At 45.4% G+C, this 20,884-nt stretch overlaps 1 protein-coding gene across 1 annotated transcript in view; it reads left to right on the forward strand.

The window, feature by feature from the left end:
- Positions 1-20,884, forward strand: part of LOC142590652 (uncharacterized) — a 57,405-nt gene that overhangs the window by 2,947 nt on the left and 33,574 nt on the right. The window contains exons 3-5 of the mRNA XM_075703034.1: positions 1,098-1,201; positions 4,508-4,604; positions 7,300-7,578. Of these exons, the coding sequence (XP_075559149.1) occupies positions 1,098-1,201; positions 4,508-4,604; positions 7,300-7,578 (480 nt within the window). The remainder of the gene's footprint in view (positions 1-1,097; positions 1,202-4,507; positions 4,605-7,299; positions 7,579-20,884) is intronic.

The raw sequence follows: 20,884 nt of genomic DNA on the forward strand, positions 1-20,884 counted from the left end.
CGGGCTTACAGTATTGTAATTAAAAAAGAAACTTCTTTTTTCTTTTTTGTGAATACGGGCACCAGTGAATAATAGTCTCGGTGAATGTTCCGTAGGTATTTTAACGGTTTCAAACAGCCAGATTTCGTGACCGACAGATTTTGTGTAGCAAGTTCCTTTCTATTTCTCTATTTTTCCTTTTTTTGTCGGTAAAAGCTTTTGAAGAAAGTTTAGAAGAAAGTCCAGCGAAAACACAAGACCACAGAATGCAAACAGCTTAGATATAATGCCAATTTTGATGGCACGCGATTTTGGAAACGCCTCGTGTGTTTTAAATAAATACACTTGACAACCATAACACTTTTCCATCGTAGGTATTTCGGTCATCTCAACCAACACAATGTCATTCTCAATTTCGTTTCAGCTTACCTAAATTTAATAATTTGTGTGGTAAACGAGGGGTTGAGTACACAGGTGCTATACAAAATGGCACGCATTGTCCCTTAACGAAAAATAAATAAAATTAGACTAATAATTAAAAAAAGAACATCGATCAGTATATGCGCGGCGTCAAGCGGTTCTTTTGGTTCGACCCTTGCATGTCGTCATTAAGACAAGCTGTCTCGCTCTCTCTTTTTTTTAGACACTTTCCAAGTGAGCTTGCGCTCAATGCGGAACTTTTGCCTCGAAATTCTTTGTATTAATATTGTACGAGAAGGTAGAGCAGGGTAGACTTTTGCACGGGCCCGTTTTCAAGTCACAATGGCCGAAACTCACGTGAGCAACTTGTTTATCCGGCTTCGAGTCTCAAAAAAAAAAAAAAGAAAGCTGAATGTTTTAAAATAATACAAGAAAATAAAATAACAATAAAAGAGTTGTGTGACGATACTCGCTTAACCATTTCTGTTGAACATGTACCATTGCGCGTGTCAGCTGAAATAAAACATCTATGTCTTTGTCATTGCAGCAAACAAGAAAGTACGACGCTCGAATTAAAGCTGACGGACTCCTTATGCGGCGTGCGGTTTCTCTCTCCTCTGTTCTTTCTTTTGATGCCCCTGCGTAACGCCACGGCCCAAACCACTTCTCTGCTCACAGTCGTAAACCTCTCCTCGCAGCTGGCCGACCTTCTGAGGGTGTCGCGCATCGACCGCGCCACATTGGAGCGGCTGTGCGTGGTGGAGGTACCGATAGAGCCCCTGCAATGCTACGTACTGCCAAGGTATGACGCCGTGTGCTGTAAGGCCGCTTAGCGGCCATATTTTATTTCTTGGGTACCTCCGCCTAGGGCCTCAGCGCCTAGGGCCTCAAAGTTTCTTGCGTGCACAGCCCACGTGAGCCTTACTTCTTTATTCATGTGACCCCTAAAGGCCCTCTAGGGGAGGGTATTACATAAAGGGAGGGGGGGGATACAATTATTAATAACGCTGTATATATTAGAAAAAGCAACAACAATACACAAAGCAGTAATAAAGCACAGCAATGAAAACATAGAGCCTAATACGAAAGGGAAGGCTGAAGAAATGAACAATGAGCAACATGTTATTACGCATCTCCATCACAGCGAAGTAAATGCTGGAATTTTTTTCGTGTCAGTTACTGTGGCGATGTGCGATGGCAGATTGTTCCACTGAATGATCGTGCGAGGAAAGAACGAGTTGGCATGAGAGGATGAATTGCACTTTACGCGTTACTTTACGCGTTTAACTTTGAAAGAATGATCACTTCGTGTAAAGATGGCATGGGGTGACTGAAAGAAATCGTCGTGAGGAGATGGATGGTGATAAAGCTTATGAAAAAGTGGTAAACGGGAAAGTTTGCGGAGGTGCGATAGGTCTTCCCGTTCAGCACGCTTTTTTGGTTCTGAGACGCTTCTATAGGATGAGTAGTCTGAAAAAATAAAATGACCAGCACAGCTCTGCAAGGATTCGATGTTAGAAATAACGTAGGCCTGATCGGGGTCCCAAATGGACGCAGCACATTGAATTTTATGGCGTATTAGAGTAGCATAAGCAAGATTTTTTACGTGGATAGGAGCATGTTTGAGGTTACGTTTAAGAAGACCAAGTGAGCGGTTAGCAGACGCAAGGGTGAGGTCGATATGGTAATGCCATGTTAAGTCACACTGAAGGTGCACCCCAAGGTACTTTTAAGTTGTTGTTAGCTCTAAAGTATTACTATTAAAGATGTAAGTGGTTGGAATAGGAGATGTACGACGAGTGAAACACATATGTTTTGTTTTAGAAACGTTAAGGGTCATTAAACAGGATGAGCACCATGTGCGTACTGCATTGAGAACAGTTTGTAGGTATTGGGGTCAGTGTCATTGGTAATGTTACGATAAATTATGTAATCATCAGCGAAGAGTCGAACTCTGGACCCTACACAGGCAAGCAAATCATCAATGCAGATTAGAAACAGTAGAGGACCGAGCACGCCTTGGGGCACACGATATGTCACATGAGCAAAGTATAGAATTTTTAACAGAGGTGAACCGATCAGTTCTTGACGATAGAAAGTCTTTAATCCAGGCGAGCACATTCGGGTGGATGTTAAGCTGTGCTAATTTCAGTAGAAGTCTGTTGTGAGGGACCCGATCAAAAGCCTTTGAAAAATCCAGAAATTCTGCGTCAACCTGAAAGCCCGCATCAAGTGATATATGTAAGTCGCTAACAAAGCCAGCGAGTTGAGTGTCGCATGAAAAACCTTTGCGGAAGCCGTGCTGATATTTGAAAATAATGTTATGATCTTCGAGGTAGCTAATTACTTGGCTATGAATGGCATGCTCAAGAAGTAAGGCTATATAGAAATAGCCGTAATTTCGCCGAGTCACTTAATGTTCGCGATACGTGGGTGTCAGCCAGATGAAGTTCACGTGGCGAGAGAAGCTAGTCGATTGGCTCACTACCCGTCGGCGCTATCTTTCACCTCCCGCCGAGGCTTCAGTGACGGGAAAGACAGCAGAAATGGTGGAATGCCAGCGAATGTCCGCCGATGAAGTGAGGCATGTATTTCGTAGAGCGAGGCCTCGCGAAAGTGACACTGTCGCCGAGAGTGATCGATAAGCGGATAAGGGCATTTGACGCTGTGAGAGCTTCGTTCGCTTACAGTCACAACAGTGAAAAACTGTTCGTATCAGCAGGTCCTGGTTTTCAACATGACAGGATCAACCGACCGAAACTAAAGTCGTCTACGCTTTCCTATGTGCCGTGTCGGTTTTCCGATTTTCCGTTTCAAATAGATGTAAAACCCAAATATTATCTCACGAGACAACCACTAGAGCTCTTTGAAAGTGAAATTTGAAAGTTAAATCACAGCAACTGTAGGAAGCAGAATTTCCATTTAGGACCACCAATTTTTTTCTACAAAGATTGCCGAAAGTTGGTGAGCTTTAAAAAAAATTGAAGCTCGAATTTTACAAATCCGTAACACTGCACCAAAAACAGATTTCGCAGCTCTGTAAAATGCATCTGTTAGAGCATCTGAATCGGGCAAATGTGATATATGAATTGATAGTTTACGTGAAATTATTACAATGTTTACGACGGTTTCACGAAATTCCTGCTCACAAATTAGCGGTGTATTTCAGAGGAGAGTGTAATGCACCAATTTTGTTCGCTTTAGACGTATTGTTGGGCGTAGTTAACAAAATTGCGATATCGTTTTTTTATTATTATTGCTCAGTTACAGAGTTGTAAACTTGATATAGATTTTTTTTAATTTTGCAATTTTCAAAAATCATTTTCTTTAATTGATATGACATCAATAGAACATCTACTTCATACAGTTACTTGACCTTAACTTATTTTAAATGCAACAAATCTCATCATAACCAAGGCAGCGGTTGCCGAGGAGAATGCTCTCTCCGTCCCAAAATATTTAGGAGCTCTCGAGCTAAATGAGCTAGGTTATGCAGACACCGCACTGTAATGCTCCGGAGTTATTTCTGACCACCTGGGGTTGTTTTACGAGCATCTTGAAAATTTAAGCCGGCAGGGGGTTTTCACGTTCAGCCTCATCAGTATTCGGTCATCAGGGCGGGGGAAGCGAGCCCGCAACCTTACATGCATTCGCCAGCAAAATGCCGAGCCATTAGGTGCTTCTGTTTTTTCCGCACACCGCACAGTGAAGTAAGCCATCGCGCAGCAGTGAAGTGACTCCGTACGAAGCGCAAAACTTAACACGAACAACAGCGGCAGCTAACTGGAGTGAACATGCTTCACATGCATCATTGCAGGTCGTTATATGCTTGTCTCAGGCTCAACATGATTTTATCACTCAGAAACAACGAATACACGAAAACGGCGCTGGCGCTCCCGCGGTACGCTCAAGATACGGGGTTCTCCATCATACATGAGGAGGTTAATACTGCCCGATTCACAGTGCCACCTCTTTTCTTCCATTCCCGTCCTATTCATTCATTCATTCATTCATACCATTGCTTCTGACAGCAGATGGTATCCCTTTATTTGGTGACCTACAATGGTGCTTAGGACTTTCACATTTGCTTTCGTTTTCCATGTTACAGCATGAAGACCGCAACTGCCATAGCAGCGTCCTTCAAAGTTTGCTCCGATTGTCCGTACAGAAGCTTCCAGGAGTTGAAGAGGTTCTGGAAAAACACCGTAAGCGATTGTACTATGGAGAATTCTCTACTTGGAGCGCACAACTCCCGCGCGTGTACTCGAGATAGAACTACAGACGAAAAAGAAAGAGATAAATCTTATTTTATTTATTTTTTATTTCACAATAACTCTAAAGGCCCTCTAGGGAGCGTATTACATAGGGTAAAGGTTACATCGGTGAGGTAAACAGTGCGTAAATGTAAATACAATGGAAAAACAAAACTGGGACAAAATTAATTACAGTGCATCAACGTACAAACACAAAAAAATAAGAAATAATAATGATAGTTATCAGTACAGCAACTCTAAATGATTTGTACCAACTATGACACTGTTGTGGAGTCTTTGGTTATCGGCGCACTAAAAAAAAAAATCTGTTTACAAATCAGAGAGTGAAACGTGATATATTAGGTATGCATGGTGTTGCGTAGAGCGTCTGTAAATTTCGAGGCATTTGTTTCAGTAACAATGTGCGATGGCAGATTATTCCATTCTTTCGCGGTGCGAGATATAAATGACTGACCAAATGCGAGGGAATAACCCATTATGCATTTGACTTTGCAAGAATGATCCCGACGCGGAAAAATGGCTGAGGGTTCACACATGAACTCGTTATGAAGAGATACGTGATAGTAGAGCTTATGGAATAGTGTTAAACGAAATATATTACGGCGAAGTGACAAGGCTTCAAGCTCGGCGCGATTTTTTAATGCTGTTACACTGGTTTCTCGTGAATAATCTGAAAAGATGAAGCGTACAGCACGGTTCCGCAGGGCTTCTAAGTCAGTTATTAGGTATTCCTGATGGGGATCCCATATGGCTGATGCGTACTCTATTTTAGGGCGTATTAGTGTTGTGTATGCCAGTTTGCGTAAGTGTACGGGAGCATGTTTGAGGTTATGTTTAAGGAAACGAAGCGAACGGTTTGGTAGGACGTTATAGAGGTTAGTAAGTCCGAGTACCCGATCTACTACATTGTGCGCACGGTGTTCGGATATTTCTTTCTTTGCTTTTGTTCTCACTGCTGTCGACACCGTCGTTACTGCTCCTGTCGTTGTTCACGAAAGCGGTGCACGATCGCTGCAGGGTTCGTAACGCGCGCAGGAGCCAAGCACCAGCTTCAGCGCCATCTGAAAAGCCATAAATATGAGCTGGAAAGACGCGGAAACGAAATTTAAATATTCATATCAACATAGTACAAGCACGAGAGATGAACATATGGCAGAAAAAGAAGGTATAGAGAGGAGAGATCAGGCAACGATAGTTAGGAAAAAGATAACTGCATGTTGCAATACTTTGAGTTCAAAGCGCCGAAAACTGTCAGTGTTGCATGCGGCGTTCTTGGATGATGACAGGTGGGCACGGCGATTCTTCCACCTCTTCCTCGGAGACGTTAGCTATAACTCGCATGTAGCACGCGCACACACGCAAAGTAAACGAGGCAAAAAAACAGCGGGCGCTTAAATGTTGGCGACGAGGCATCTGCAACAAAGGAGTGGAAAGGAAATGCATACACGTACGCGCGTTCGCATTCCATGTATCGGCGCTCGATGACAGGCTCTTCCGCGTCGAGAGGCAGCGAGAAAGAAGAAGAAAAAAAGTTCAACAACGCGCTGTTTCGGTTTGTCTGTTTTGAACACGGGTGTATATATAGATGTATGCGAGCAGTTTCGGTGACAAAGACCTTGGTCTCTATCGTTGGCTACAGAGATTCATGCAAAGCTCCTTCTCTCTTTTTGGTCGTACAACGCGGTTTATGTGGCGTATTATAATATTTCGGTACCGATGTAGGGCGTTCCAACTATACTCGCACATGATTTAAAACACAACGGGAGCTCTATGCAAATGACGTCAAATGTGTGCGTGTGTGCGCGCGCGTGCATGTGTGTGTTTCCAATTTTTTTTAGTGCTTTTAATTTTCATTATATTGTGAATAAAAAAAACCACGTCATAAAAAAAAGTTCAGTCGTCCCTCACAGATTGTTAACAAAAGAACATGAGTCATTCCACTCCGTGAAGGTGGATGACTAGCGAAGCTGTTTAGCACACGACACTTAGGTGACCCAGAATTTTGAACAAAGGTACGAACACATTTATTGTCCTGGTCGCTGGTTATCGTGACAATAGGTACGCATACAAATTCTCGTATCACCTCTGTTATTAAATGCGTAAGCATTTCTATGCCTACCCTATGCCTACCTCATGGCGCTCATACCCCCGTAAGCAAGCATATATATATATATATATATATATATATATATAGTCTACCTGAGAGTCCACTGACCTTGAAAATTGTGCCTATTGATAACTAATCTGCAGAAAATGCATATCCAAGTGATGAGACATATAAGCTTTTGCACAGAATGAAGCGATTTTGCATCATATTCGGGAGCCCAGTTTTTTACACACGCAGATTTGTCGACGGACACGAGAAATCCACGGAACCCTAGCCATAAATAGCTTCGCTGTAAAACTTTTTTTAAGGATTAGCGTGACCGCACACCTTGCGTGAAAGAAGACGTGAGTTCTCGCCATGCCTATACACCAGATGAGGTTGCTTACGCAAGTTTACGCTCGTTACGTTCTTTACTGCTTCTTCCCTCCTGAGTGTTCAGCCGGCGAAGCTGCCAGCTGAAGGCCCAACAGTGCACGTGCCGGGCACATGCGCGCTCTCAATGCCGCCCTGCTGGCGCAGTACGGCTACCGCATCCCGGAGGAGACGGAGAGAACGATGATCTACGTGAAGGTGCGGTTCCGAGCGAGCCGCGACCGCTGCTACGTGTACCCGATCCTGTGCGTGCGTCCCACGGAGCCGCAGCCCGTGGCGCGCGTCAACCCTTACCCCATCATAGGCGCCTTCCTGCAATGCGTCAAGCTCAGGATGAGCCAGGTGTGCGGGCAGGGGTTCCCCTTGGTGTCGCGCAATCCGGCCTTCCCCACCTCGGAGCTGCTCTGGACGGCCAAGGACGCCCAGGTGGGTCTCGAGGGGCGCTCGTTCTGCAAGGCGGCTCCAGCTGGAGGTCTTGCACGCAGGTCACGTGGGTGTTTTATTGAATCGTTAATGCAATTTTTAAAAATCACCCGTGATAATTCTACTTCTTGAGCTACATTACTCTCAGAGGCAGACGTTAACTGCACACACGCAAAAAAGAAAACGAATATTTAACAAATCTTTGCTAATTACCTTTCGAACTAATGACCTTACGTCACATGTTGCAATTTCAGAATTTTAGCCGGTGAGTATATCCGCTTCGAATTAATCCTAAAATATGGTGTTTTACGTGCCAAAACCACTTTCTGATTATGAGGCACGCCGCAGTGGAGGACTCCGGAAATTTCAACCACCTGGGGATCTTTAACGTGCACCTAAATCTAAGCACACGGGTGTTTTCGCATTTGGCCCCCATCGAAATGCGGCCGCCGTGGCCGGGATTCGATCCCGCGACCTCGTGCTCAGCAGCCCAACACCATAGCCACTGAGCAACCACGGCGGGTCCTTCGAATTAATTCTAAAGATGACACCAGTTTCGAGATATGCTTTTCCAAAGCTTGCGACGAAATGCATCCGTGTTCCAGTAACTTTCGAGCATCAGTGCATAACAATTAAGGCGTCTTGTTAAAAAAAAGTAAGTGGAACAACAATGCATTTTTACGGCAAGTTTGACTGCGTTAATCTCCATCCGTTCCAAGGGGATGAGCCTTGGAAAATCAAAAGCATCAGTTATTTAATTTTTTTTTTCATATGTAGAAGCATGGAAAGGGGGCGCTACAGTACTGTAGCGCGCATATTCCAATACACGAATTGAAAGCGCCCCTTTCCATGCTTCTACATATGAAAAAAAAAAAATTAAAGAACTGATACGTAACTTGCTGAAAAGCTCATTAGTGAAGTTTTGTTAAGTACCAACTCAGTTACGTGTACTGATTTGCAGTGTAAGTAATGTGTACCTCTTCCAGTATTCCAGCTCAATAAGGGCGCAAATTCGTGCTAAACGCCACATGTCTTTTTTTTTAATTTCTCTTAATGTTAAAAAAAAAACACTCGGTATATATGGCAACGTGACGTGTGAGGACGCATCACAGGCATGCATAGCTGCTGCGGTTAATCGTGCACTTCGAAGGGCACTGAACTACGTCGTCATTACTTCGTATTTATTTATTTATTTATTTCACAGCATGCACGAAATATCCACTTGCCGCGCGCTAGGCACTTTCACTAGGCAAGGAGTACGTCCGGGGGCAAAAGTCTTTGGACGACGCCGTCGGCGCAGAAAGAGAAGTGAGTCGCTGCCTCTTTTCACGCAGTCTGGAAGTGCATCGAGCAGCGCATGCCCGAGTACGTAGTCGCGAGTGGCGCAAGCACTGCAGCGCTGCGTTTAATTTTCAGCCAGCCTATAGACCGTTTTTTCGTAGGCGCCGCCATATTGTGAACGCAGTGGCGCCGCCTATGAGCAGCGCCATACTGGCTTGGGTGAAAGCGGTCTTTTGCACGGCAGGTATACGCTCGGCGGTAGGTTCTGGCGTGTGTTTTCGCGGTCGTGCGGTCTGTTTAGTATGACGTGCGTCTCCTACGTGGTAAACGGTTCTGTGAGACGTGCTGAAGTGGTTTAAGGCGTCATGGCCGGAATTTCTGCTGGCGTTGAGGTGGACGGAACATGCAGTGCGATATGCACGCGCATATTTGAGCCTTCAATCAGCCTCGCAGATCAATTGTGTATTTCGGAATGTTCCAATCACTAATGTGACCTTATTGCAATATGATCCTCTATTTCTAAGCTGCGCTTTAGGAGCCATGAAACATACGCGACGATCGCAACAGCGTGGGTACCGTTCTGCTACGATAGGAGCTGTGCTGTTATACTTTGACAGGCGTTCAAACTGTTCGCTGCAGGTTACATTGCGTGACTACTTGGTTAGAGGGATGAGGTTTCCACCCATGAATAAAATAGTTTTGGCTAGTAATAACAGCATACCTTACAGTGTTAATTAAGCTTGTCCAGCAAAGCGACCGTTTACGAACTGCGCGAGCGTCCTAAGCAGTAGTAGGTGCTGGACTACAGATATCTTGGTTCTATATAGCGCATGGTGCAAGCATACGGCATCAGCGGTTATATATCTATAAAAGTTGTGTGGCGTTAGCCCGTTTTTTCTTGCTTTTTAGAGAAAGAGGATAGCCGAATTTTTTTTTCGGTTGTGTTCGTTCAGTTGTCCACGACGCACTCACACGTATTACGGAAATTTAGCGCTCAAAAATAGCCATCGCATTCTTTTTATGCGAACCCTCTCATATATTATGGCTGTATTCAGGCCAAAAGGGCAATGTCGAAACACACAGCTTATATACGTACGTGCTGGCTTACCAACCACAGTGATCGCTGTGTTGAGCAGCGCCATGGGCCTCATGCAGCAAGGCTAGCGTAGACATATGGTAATTTCAAGCATACTAGACTTGAAATGCGTGAAAACGATGCCAGTGTATCACAAATATTTGATAGCGCCTGCCGCTCAGATGTTTCGTGGTTGCCATAGGTTGGCCGTGCACGAGCATGCGCTCTTATGTTTTATGTTTTACACATGCACGCACCGCGACTGATAATGCGCATACACCGCGGCTGACTATGCGACTCACATTTTTGCGCCCCCAAGACATATTTCTGCCTACAGTAGTTACTGATGCACCGGAAGGCTTCCCTGACGACCTTATATGAACGAATATGGCGTAAATTTCACAAAGTAAGATCTAAAGCATCTCGAAATCGTTCCACAGCAAGCGACAGCAATACTTTCAAGCAGCGCCGCGCCGGATCGCCCAAGCCAGAGAGGAGGAAAGGCTCTCCGCGCGCCCTATCCTCCTCGCCCGATGAAACGGCCTATAGGTGCGGTCGAAAATCAGGTTCTTTCTTTCTTTCTTTCTTTCTTCGCTAAATTTCCTCGGTATCTTTAACTGCAGGTATTGTAATCTTTTTCGTCCTCGAAGAGCCTTGTTTGTCGCTAACGTTTCCGTTATTTTTTTTTATATAACATATCCACCGCATTAAAATTCCGCAGCCAGAATACTCTTTTCCTAAAAGTTAGAAGATGCAGCCAAATGCCAGCGTAATTGTTTCACACCCCACAGAGTATGCTATAACAGTTTAATCGTGAAGTATGAAGGTGAAAAAAAAAGGAAAAACCACCTGAACGTGGACGTGCTATGTCTATTCCATGACAAGCTCCTGTGCTAACGGTGAGCGAAATTTTCCCGGCATGGGTAGCTGTTCAGATCTGCAGTTATTTATCCAAATTATTGTGCGAAAAGGCCGTGCTAATGACTACATAAAGCGTATGCATTTTTTGCGGTTTGAAATCATATAATGGCCTTCATGCGGCCATACCGATCTTGTGTGGAACTCGTGTTATCAGATATTTCGATTTTAAGCGAAAGAAGACTAAAAGCATTTGCCGATTACATTCGCTTCCTTTAAAACCAATCTAAAAAGCACCGATTACTAAGGATCACCACAATGACAAACAATGAAATAAATAATAATAATAAACGAAGAAAGACATCTCGTATACGGGTCATTTTTTTTTTTTTAAATAAACGTTCGCATCCATTGAAAGCGGTGCATCAGTGGGTTCGTCGATTTATACCTCAGTGTGACGGTGAGCGCATTGTGAGCTATAGGAGAAACATCCGGTGCTGCGAATACGAAGTTAAGGGGATGGGGGGGGGGGGGATAAGATAGCATAAAGCTGACAGCCAAGGCAAGGCAGCCAACAGGATGTGCTTCGTTGCTCAAGATAGCGCAAGTGCTTTTTGTCTTATGTCCAGAATATCCATAGCTGCTGACGAGAAACTTGGCTTCAAGGCGGTCTGCCAGAAGCGTGGTTTTTGAGACGTGAATAGTAACGCGAACCTCGCTAAATGCCGCTTGTATATATATAGTTACTGAAACTAGCTGTGGCACTTTTTCATGTTTCTCCTCTTTATAACTTCATACATTTCGCCATACAACAAAATTCATCTCCGAATATCGTACAATTAGGAAGTTGTAAATAAACGAACCTCTACAAACGACAGAAAAAGAAAAAATAAACTGCGCACTGCATTTCCTCACACCGATACGCGGTGGCGTATATACACATCGCCTGTTACGCGCGAACAGTGCGGAATTCTCCCCGGATGGTCGGCTCCGGTGCGGCTGGACTTGCCTCCGAATCAGGTTGATAGGAGTGTTTGTTTTCCGCTTATCGGGCGGAGCCGGATCAAGTTAGAGACTCTACTACACGCACTGCTATCACCTAGACCACGGTATACGTCGCTCCGTATAATCAATGCGCAATGCAGTTTTTCAGTGGCGGGCAAGCGAAGCAGAAACACATGCTTCGTGAAAACAGTGGCAGAGCAGAACATCTCCTCCCCTCTTCCCCTTCCGTACCTCAAAGGTTATTAAAGGGGCTGTCAACGCGTAACATTTGCCAGACCACGCGCGCGCGCGCGCGTGTGTGTGTGCGTGTGTCCGTGTGTGTGTGCGTGTGTGTGTGCGTGTGTGCGTGTGTGTGTGCGTGCGTGTGTGCGTGTGTGTGTCCGTGTGTGTGTGCGTGTGTGCGTGCGTGTGTGTGTGTGTGTGTGTGTGTGTGTGTGAGAGAGAGAGAGAGGGGGGGGGGCTCGCTATCGTGTGGAAAAGCTTACGTATGCCAAACGATATGATGCGTCATTGAACGTGTACACCAACGCAAACTTTCCATACTAAGCGAAAAAAATGCATATTTAGTCGCGTAGTGCCTTGCCTCCTATATTTGCCAATTTCTAGCGAAAAAAGAAATGCGACACGAGAAGGGTGGCGCGTTGGTGCCGGCAAATGTTGAGAATTGTTCCCTCGCTTGCCACACACTCAGCGGCAGGGGCGTAGCCAGGGGGGGGAGAGGCTTATGGGGCTTCAGCCCCCCCCCCCCGAAATTTTTTCGTGCTGTGATGCACCGTCAACCAAAACAACCCACGGCGCCGGAAATCATTCTGAATTTTCTCTAGAATGTATTTTTCGCGCCCGAAAAAACATTTCGGCGCAAAGATTGTGAACTCGGGCTGGGTTTCGCGGCGACGCCCATGCGCATGGAGTCACATAACGCAAAGATCCCCATCCGAGCACAAAGTTTCAAGGGCGCTTTCATGGCGAGTGGGCCCGCCGCGGCATCTCGCAAATGCCGCAGAATCTACAGAGCGCATGGATTTCAATTAAGAAACTTTAGAGGTATAAAAATCACATAATGTTTTGATGCGAAAGGTGCATTGACATTTCCAAAGTCGTGCTCTACATTTTCATTTCCGGATCTTTGTGGGTTTATTCTTCTTATTAACATTTGATGCCAAAGCTGCATTTACTTTTCTAAAGTCGTACATCGGACCATACAACGAAACAAGCCAAATCAATACACTATCAGACAAGTTGGCAAACCACGTAGCGAGGTCCGATGAGATGAAGCGTTGTGATGGTTCATATTTGCCATCATGTCACAGAAAACAATATCAACATCTTTTTCACCTGCGCCAAAGCATCCATGTCAAGACACTAAAGCAAGCAAAGGTATGCGTTCTTATCTATTTTTTCTACCTTGAATTTTATTCGCGAGAGAGAGTAAACGCGAGGACACATTGAGCCTCTCCAATTTCTTGTTCTCTCTACCCGCGGGCTACCAGAGCCAGCCAGAGGTCATGCGTTTTTCATGTGTTGCCCTGACAACCGCGCGGCGCACTGCGGTGCGCGTTCTTCTCTGGCCGAGCGGATTTTGGCCTCGGAGAGTTTTGGACGCTTTCTGGCTAGCAAACGACAAAAAGAAGCAATGGTTGCTCGCCGTCACATTGTGGGGACTCGACAGATTGCAACGCGTTCGCTTGAGGGCATCACCATCGTTTCGATGTTATCGCAACGTCTACGGAAAGACTTATCTCGCCAGTGTAGGATAACGAGCAGCATGCATATGGTTCTCTGTAGACTAAGCGTCTCACGTTTTCTATGGATATTCTTTAGGTAGCTACATTAGGTGCCCAAGGTAGGTATTCGATTGTGCCAAGATGCTTTCCTTTGCGTTTCTTCATTTCGGTGCCCCCACCCCCCTACACACACACAAAAAGATGTTGTTGCCGCGCAGCGAATTGTCGCATGCTGAAAGTTGGATTTTGTTACTACTTTTGGGAAAAGTAATCGGTCACGGGACTCTTCACTTGCCGGATACTCTTACTATATTATTGCGATAGCAATTAGGTGGACAGTCAAGGCGCATTCCTGTCGTCGCTGTCATGTTCCGTATGAAGTCCAAGGGTGATAACATCGTCAGCGCGCGCCGCATGCTGTATGTGCGAGTGAAAGCGTAGCGGGAGGGGGGGGAAGAGATGGGGGCTGAAGGGGGCAGCCGAGATGGTGGGCCAGTCTTGTGTGCGCAACGGAGAAAAGCGGGAAGGAAGCGCGCCGCCTTCCGTCGCGCGCGATGCTTCGAGGGAGTGGAGGGAGGGGGGGTGCGGGCCTTAGGATTCTGTGATCTGTGAATCTGTGATTGCGCAACATGTTTATTTGCCTTGTTTGACGCATTATCCAGGGTATTTTAGCTAACTTTAGTCGGAGTTTAAAAATATGCCGATGCACTCTAAGACGACGCTACCAAATGCATGTTGCTCCCTTTTGTATGCATTGTGCAGCTATTTTTGTATTTTGTTGAATTAGATAATTAGGCAAGATTATTTAACTAACTTCTGAAGCAATGAAGCTAGGAAAAAAATTCGAATTAGAATGTTTCAGAGCGCTTTGCAAAGCGTCTGAATAAACAGTTTCTGTCTTTCTGTTTATTAAGTATTAGTGTTTTTCAGCTCACTGCGGATTCCCGCGAAATACAAAAAAAAAAACACAACGTGACATGCCCGCTTGCGTGTCGTGATTGCACTGCTCCCAAGCTTTCCGCGCACAAACAGCCATAGGTGCATTAGCTGCCACTTAAAAAGCGACAGAGCAGCGACGCAAGCTTTGGCTGTTCGATTTAAGCTAGCAACCATTATCTCCTGTGCTGTGTAAAGCGACTGATGGACGTGGTTGTAATGGTGGGTGGTAATTCCAGACAGCGATAAACAGACTATCGTGCATCGGCCGCTAAAGCGCGAGCAATTTCGTGATGCCTTTTTCTAACGAGGAAAAAGCAAACGTGATCCTTGCCGTAGTAGCTGCAAGCAGACAGAGACGGCAGGCTGCAAGAATATTTTGAAACGAGCACCCGGGTACGCGACTGAGCCCGATGACAATATTCAACGCCAACGAGTCACTGAAGCAAACCGGCAGCTTCACAAGAAAGAGGCAGAGAACTTGAGTCATAAATAATGAGGTTCGCTCCAACGTTTTGTCTTTCATGGCAGCTAATCCACACGCTAGCACGCACAGCGTGAGCGCACAGCTCGGTGTGTCCAACTCAACTGCCTGGATGATATTGAAAACAGCTGGACTGCACCCTTATCACCTGCAGTTGAATCAATGCCTGGAGTCAAGGGATCTTCAAAAGAGACTCAACTTTTCGAATTGGATTTTGATTCAGGAGGAGCAGGATTCTGACTTTCTCACCGAGGTATCCGGACTGACGAGATGAACTTTTCCTGTGTCGGGCCCTTAGGCCCTCTCTGTAGCGCGCACGGGGGAAGCCTTTGAAACGCGCGCCACAACGGCACTCGTCGCATGGAGCATGCGCACCGATCGCGTTATCGTAAGAACTCGCGCGGGGACTGCCGGGAAGGGAGCTGCCCGATAAGAAGGCAGCGAAGACGGCACTCGGGGCTTTTTGCGGGGCGCGGGCCTGGGGAGGCGCTGGTGGGGCGTGGCCCGTCTAGGTTTCTGTCCGAGCGTGCTACAGAGCAGGGGGAAAAGCGTCTTTGTATTGTGTCTGCATGAACGAGTGCTCTTGTTGTTCGCTTTTGGGACTATCTGCGCGCCTGGTTCGGTGCTTGCTTGCTTTCTGCGCTTTATGCATTCTGTTATCGCCCGAAAGATTGTGTTGGTTGATGGTTTGTAGCAGCCGTTCTTTCGTCGCTCCCTTTGGCTTGTATATTTTGTTGCCTCGCTGTTTTGCTGCTTGCTTCTTTGCTTTTGCTGCTTTTTTGCTGCTTTGCTTCTTTACTGCTTGCTTCTTTGCCTTGTTCTTTTCTGCTATTGGCCGCGAGGCTGCGGTAATTTTGAGTGTTACATTCTATCGTAAATAAAAGCGGTTCTTGTTCCTTGCGCCTTTGGTCCTTTGTCGTGCTGGTCGCGGCTCGCGGACCCCCTGAGCGAAGGCGAGGGGCCTTCACCTGAAATTGCCAAGTAAATATGCACAACGCACACTATAGAAGTGAGCAATATCCCCACTGGCTAGGAATATCCCACCACCAATATCAGTGGTCTTTTAACGTTTGGTGCGGAATATATGACAGCACAGTCATTCGTCCAATGTTTTTAACAACACTCTGACCGGCAAGAGGTATGTCAGTTTCAGCCTTCTGAAAACTGAGTTTTTTTTTTTTATTAGGGATGGTTCAATTTGCTTACAGCTATCGCGAAATGACGGACCTGTTGCTTCCGGCAGCACAAGCAGTAACGGCTGCGTCTGCTTATCGCTATAACGAACTTTTGCGAAGGGAGCACATCACTGGCGTAAACGGCACAGCCGACGCCTACGTGGTTGCCCTGTCGCCTTTTAAGTGGTAGCACGCCTATGGCTGTTTCTGCGATGAACGTTGGGGAGCAATGCAATCACGACGCGCAAGCGGGCATGTCACTAGTCTTGTAGTTCGCGGGCATCATCAGTAAGCTGAAATACACTAATACCTAATATATATATAGAAAGACAGAAACTGTTTATTCGGACGCTTTGCAAACTACTCTGCAATTTTCTAAATGGAATTTTTTTCCTAACTTCGTTACTTCAGAAGTTGGTTTATTAATCTTGACTAAAAATCTAATCAGGCAAAATACAAAATTAAGCGTGACACACTGCGTACAAAAGTGAGCAACATGCACTTGGTCGCGTCGTCTTAGAGTGTATCGGCATATTTTTAAACTCTGGCTAAAATTAGCGTGAACACCCTGTATAAAGTGACTTTTGCTTAGATACGTAGATTTATTGGTTACTTATCATCATCATCATCAGCCTAGTTACGCCCACTGCAGGGCAAAGGCCTCTCCCATACTTCTCCAACTACCCCGGTCATGTACTAATTGTGGCCATGTTGTCCCTGCAAACGTCTTAATGTCATCCGCCCACCTAACTTTCTGCCGCCCCCTGCTACGCATCCCTTCCCTTGGAATCCAGTCCGTAACCCTTAGTGACCATCGGTTATCTTCCCTCCTCATTACATGTCCGGCCCATGCCCATTTCTTTTTCTTGATTTCAACTAAGATGTCGTTTACCCGCGTTTGTTGCCTCACCCAATCTGCTCTTTTCTTATCCCTTAACGTCACACCCATCATTCTTCTTTCCATAGCTCGTTGCGTCGTCCTCAATTTCAGCAGAACCCTTTTCGTAAGCCTCCAGGTTTCTGCCCCATATGTGAGTACTGGTAACACACAGCTGTTATACACTTTCCTTTTGAGGGATAGTGGCAACCTGCTGTTCATGATTTGAGAATGCCTGCCAAACGCACCCCAGCCCATTCTTATTCTTCTGGTTATTTCAGTCTCATGATCCGGATCCGTGGTCACTACCTGCCCTAAGTAGATGTATTCCCTTACCCCTTCCAGTGCTTCGCTACCTATCGTAAACTGCTGTTCTCTTCCGAGCCTGTTAAACAATACTTTAGTTTTCTGCAGATTAATTTTCAGACCCACCCTTCTGCTTTGCCTCTCCAGGTCAGTGAGCATGCATTGCAATTGGTCTCCTGAGTTACTAAGCAAGGCAATACCATCAGCGAATCGCAAGTTGCTAAGGTATTCTCCATCAACTTTTATCCCTAATTCTTCCCACTCCAGGCCTCTGAATACCTCCTGTAAACATGCTGTGAATAGCATTGGAGATATCGTATCTCCCTGTCTGACGCCTTTCTTTATAGGGATTTTGTTGCTTTCTTTGTGGAGGACTACGGTGGCTGTGGAGCCGCTATAGATATCTTCCAGTATCTTTACATATGGCTCATCTACACCCTGATTCCGTAATGCCTCCATGACTGCTGAGGTTTCGACTGAATCAAACGCTTTCTCGTAATCAATGAAAGCTATATATAAGGGTTGGTTATATTCTGCACATTTCTCTATCACTTGATTGATAGTGTGAATATGGTCTATTGTTGAGTAGCCTTTACGGAATCCTGCCTGGTCCTTTGGTTGACAGAAGTCTAAGGTGTTCCTGATTCTATTTGCGATTACCTTAGTAAATACTTTGTAGGCAACGGACAGTAAGCTGATCGGTCTATAATTTTTCAAGTCTTTGGCGTCCCCTTTCTTATGGATTAGGATTATGTTAGCGTTCTTCCAAGATTCCGGTACGCTCGAGGTTATGAGGCATTGCGTATACAGGGTGGCCAGTTTCTCTAGGACAATCTGACCACCATCCTTCAACAAATCTGCTGTTACCTGATCCTCCCCAGCTGCCTTCCCCCTTTGCATAGCTCCTAAGGCTTTCTTTACTTCTTCTGGCGTTACCTGTGGGATTTCGAATTCCTCTAGGCTATTCTCTCTTCCACTATCGTCGTGGGTGCCACTGGTACTGTATAAATCTCTATAGAACTCCTCCGCCACTTGAACTATCTCATCCATATTAGTAACGATATTGCCGGCTTTGTCTCTTAACGCACACATCTGATTCTTGCCTATTCCTAGTTTCTTCTTCACTGTTTTTAGGCTTCCTCCGTTCCTGAGAGCCTGTTCAATTCTATCCATATTATAGTTCCTGATGTCCGCTGTCTTACGCTTGTGGATTAACTTAGAAAGTTCTGCCAGTTCTATTCTAGCTGTAGGGTTAGAGGCTTTCATACATTGGCGTTTCTTGATCAGATCTTTCGTCTCCTGCGATAGCTTACTGGTTTCCTGTCTAACGGAGTTACCACCGACTTCTATTGCGTACTCCTTAATGGTGCCCATGAGATAGTCGTTCATTGCTTCAACACTAAGGTCCTCTTCCTGAGTTAAAGCCGAATACCTGTTCTGTAGCTTGATCCGGAATTCCTCTAGTTTCCCTCTTACCGCTAACTCATTGATTGGCTTCTTGTGTACCAGTTTCATCCGTTCGCTCCTCAAGTCTAGGCTAATTCGAGTTCTTACCATCCTATGGTCACTGCAGCGTACCTTGCCGAGCACGTCTACATCTTGTATGATGCCAGGATTCGCGCAGAGTATGAAGTCGATTTCATTTCTAGTCTCACCATTCGGGCTCCTCCACGTCCACTTTCGACTAACCCGCTTGCGGAAAAAGGTGTTCATTATCCGCATATTATTCTGTTCTGCAAACTCTACTAATAATTCTCCTCTGCTATTCCTAGAGCCTATGCCATATTCCCCCACTGACTTGTCTCCAGCCTGCTTCTTGCCTACCCTGGCATTGAAGTCGCCCATCAGTATAGTGTATTTTGTTTTGACTTTACCCATCGCCGATTCCACGTCTTCATAAAAGCTTTCGACTTCCTGGTCATCATGACTGCATGTAGGGGCATAGACTTGTACCACCTTCAATTTGTACCTCTTATTAAGTTTCACAACAAGACCTGCCACCCTCTCGTTAATGCTATAGAATTCCTGTATGTTACCAGCTATTTCCTTATTAATCAGGAATCCGACTCCTAGTTCTCGTCTCTCCGCTAAGCCCCGGTAACACAGTACATGCCCGCTTTTTAGCACTGTATATGCTTCTTTTGTCCTCCTAACCTCACTGAGCCCTATTATATCCCATTTACTACCCTCTAATTCCTCCAATAACACTGCTAGACTCGCCTCACTAGATAGCGTTCTAACGTTAAACGTTGCCAGGTTCAGATTCCAATGGCGGCCTGTCCGGTTACTTATACGTATATTTAAATATCTTGTTGCGAGGTTTTGTGGATACATGCAGTGAACTTTGTTTCCAGAGACACTTTTTTTATTTTTAACAATCTTTATCTTGGCATTTGTGTATTCTATTGTACTTCGAATTTCTAATGTATATTTTGCAGAACTGCTGCTTTTTATATGTGATCTCTGTTGCGACTACAATTTCGGTGCAATTACAATTCGCAACCGGGGACAGCTGCTCCTGCGCAGTACATTAGAATGAAGGACAGCGTCACTGAGATTTTTCCCTGGCCGTTGCATATGTACAAAAATGTAAACAAGGCTTTCGAATGACAAAGTATCATTAACATATTTGTCCTCAACTCGTTCATTTCACGGCCTTTACATTTATCATATCAGCGGCATGCACTGCTTTGCTGGTTTCGCACTGATATAGTTCTAAAGTTCGTGTGATATTTTCTTTCTTAATATATAGACAAACAACATGGAAGAATTGATATCAGTTATTTCTGGCACAATTTTTAGGACCATAAAAATATATTCTTCTATGAAAAAATACATATTTTACTTGTCTTGACAGTGCGTAGCGTTCAAGAATTTGTTTGCAGCATCTTTGGCAATTGCAATGCAGTTATTACTCATGTATTTGATCCCTCGACAAATTGTGTGAGGAGGCCAAGCTCCAACGTGAGCACCCCCCCCCCCCCGAACGAAATTTCTGGCTACGCCACTGCTCAGCGGCACATATTCAGTGACCCAAGTTGGGCCACTGTGCATTCAAGACCATGTGCATGCCCCGTGCATTCATGGCACAACGAAGCTAGGAAAAAAAATTCTATTTGGAAAGTTGCAGAGCGGTTTGCAAAACGTCCGAATAAACAGTTTTTGTCTGTCTATTAAGTACTAGTGTTTTTCAGCTTACTGCGGATGGCCCGCGAAATACAAGAAAGGGCCACGTGACATGCCCGCATGCGCGTCGTGATTGCACTGCGCCCACGCGTTCCGCGCACAAACGAACATAGCGTTTAGCGGGTGCGCTGCCGCTGCGTCTGCTTATCGCTATCGTGAACCGCTGCGAGGGAAGCACATGGCTGACGTAAATCGCACAGCCAACGCCTTCGTCACTGCCCTGTCGCCTTTTTAGCGGCAGCACGCCCTGCTAGATGCTATGTTAGATTGTGACAGTTTGGGAGGGCTGCAATCACGCAGCGCAAGCGGGTATGTCACGTGGTATTATTTTTTATTTCGCAGGCAACCGCAATAAGCTGAAATACAGTAATACTTGATAGAAAGTTAGAGACCGTCTAATCG

This window comes from Dermacentor variabilis, chromosome 1, assembly GCF_050947875.1.
Source record: "Dermacentor variabilis isolate Ectoservices chromosome 1, ASM5094787v1, whole genome shotgun sequence".
Classification (NCBI taxonomy): Eukaryota; Metazoa; Arthropoda; class Arachnida; order Ixodida; family Ixodidae; genus Dermacentor; species Dermacentor variabilis.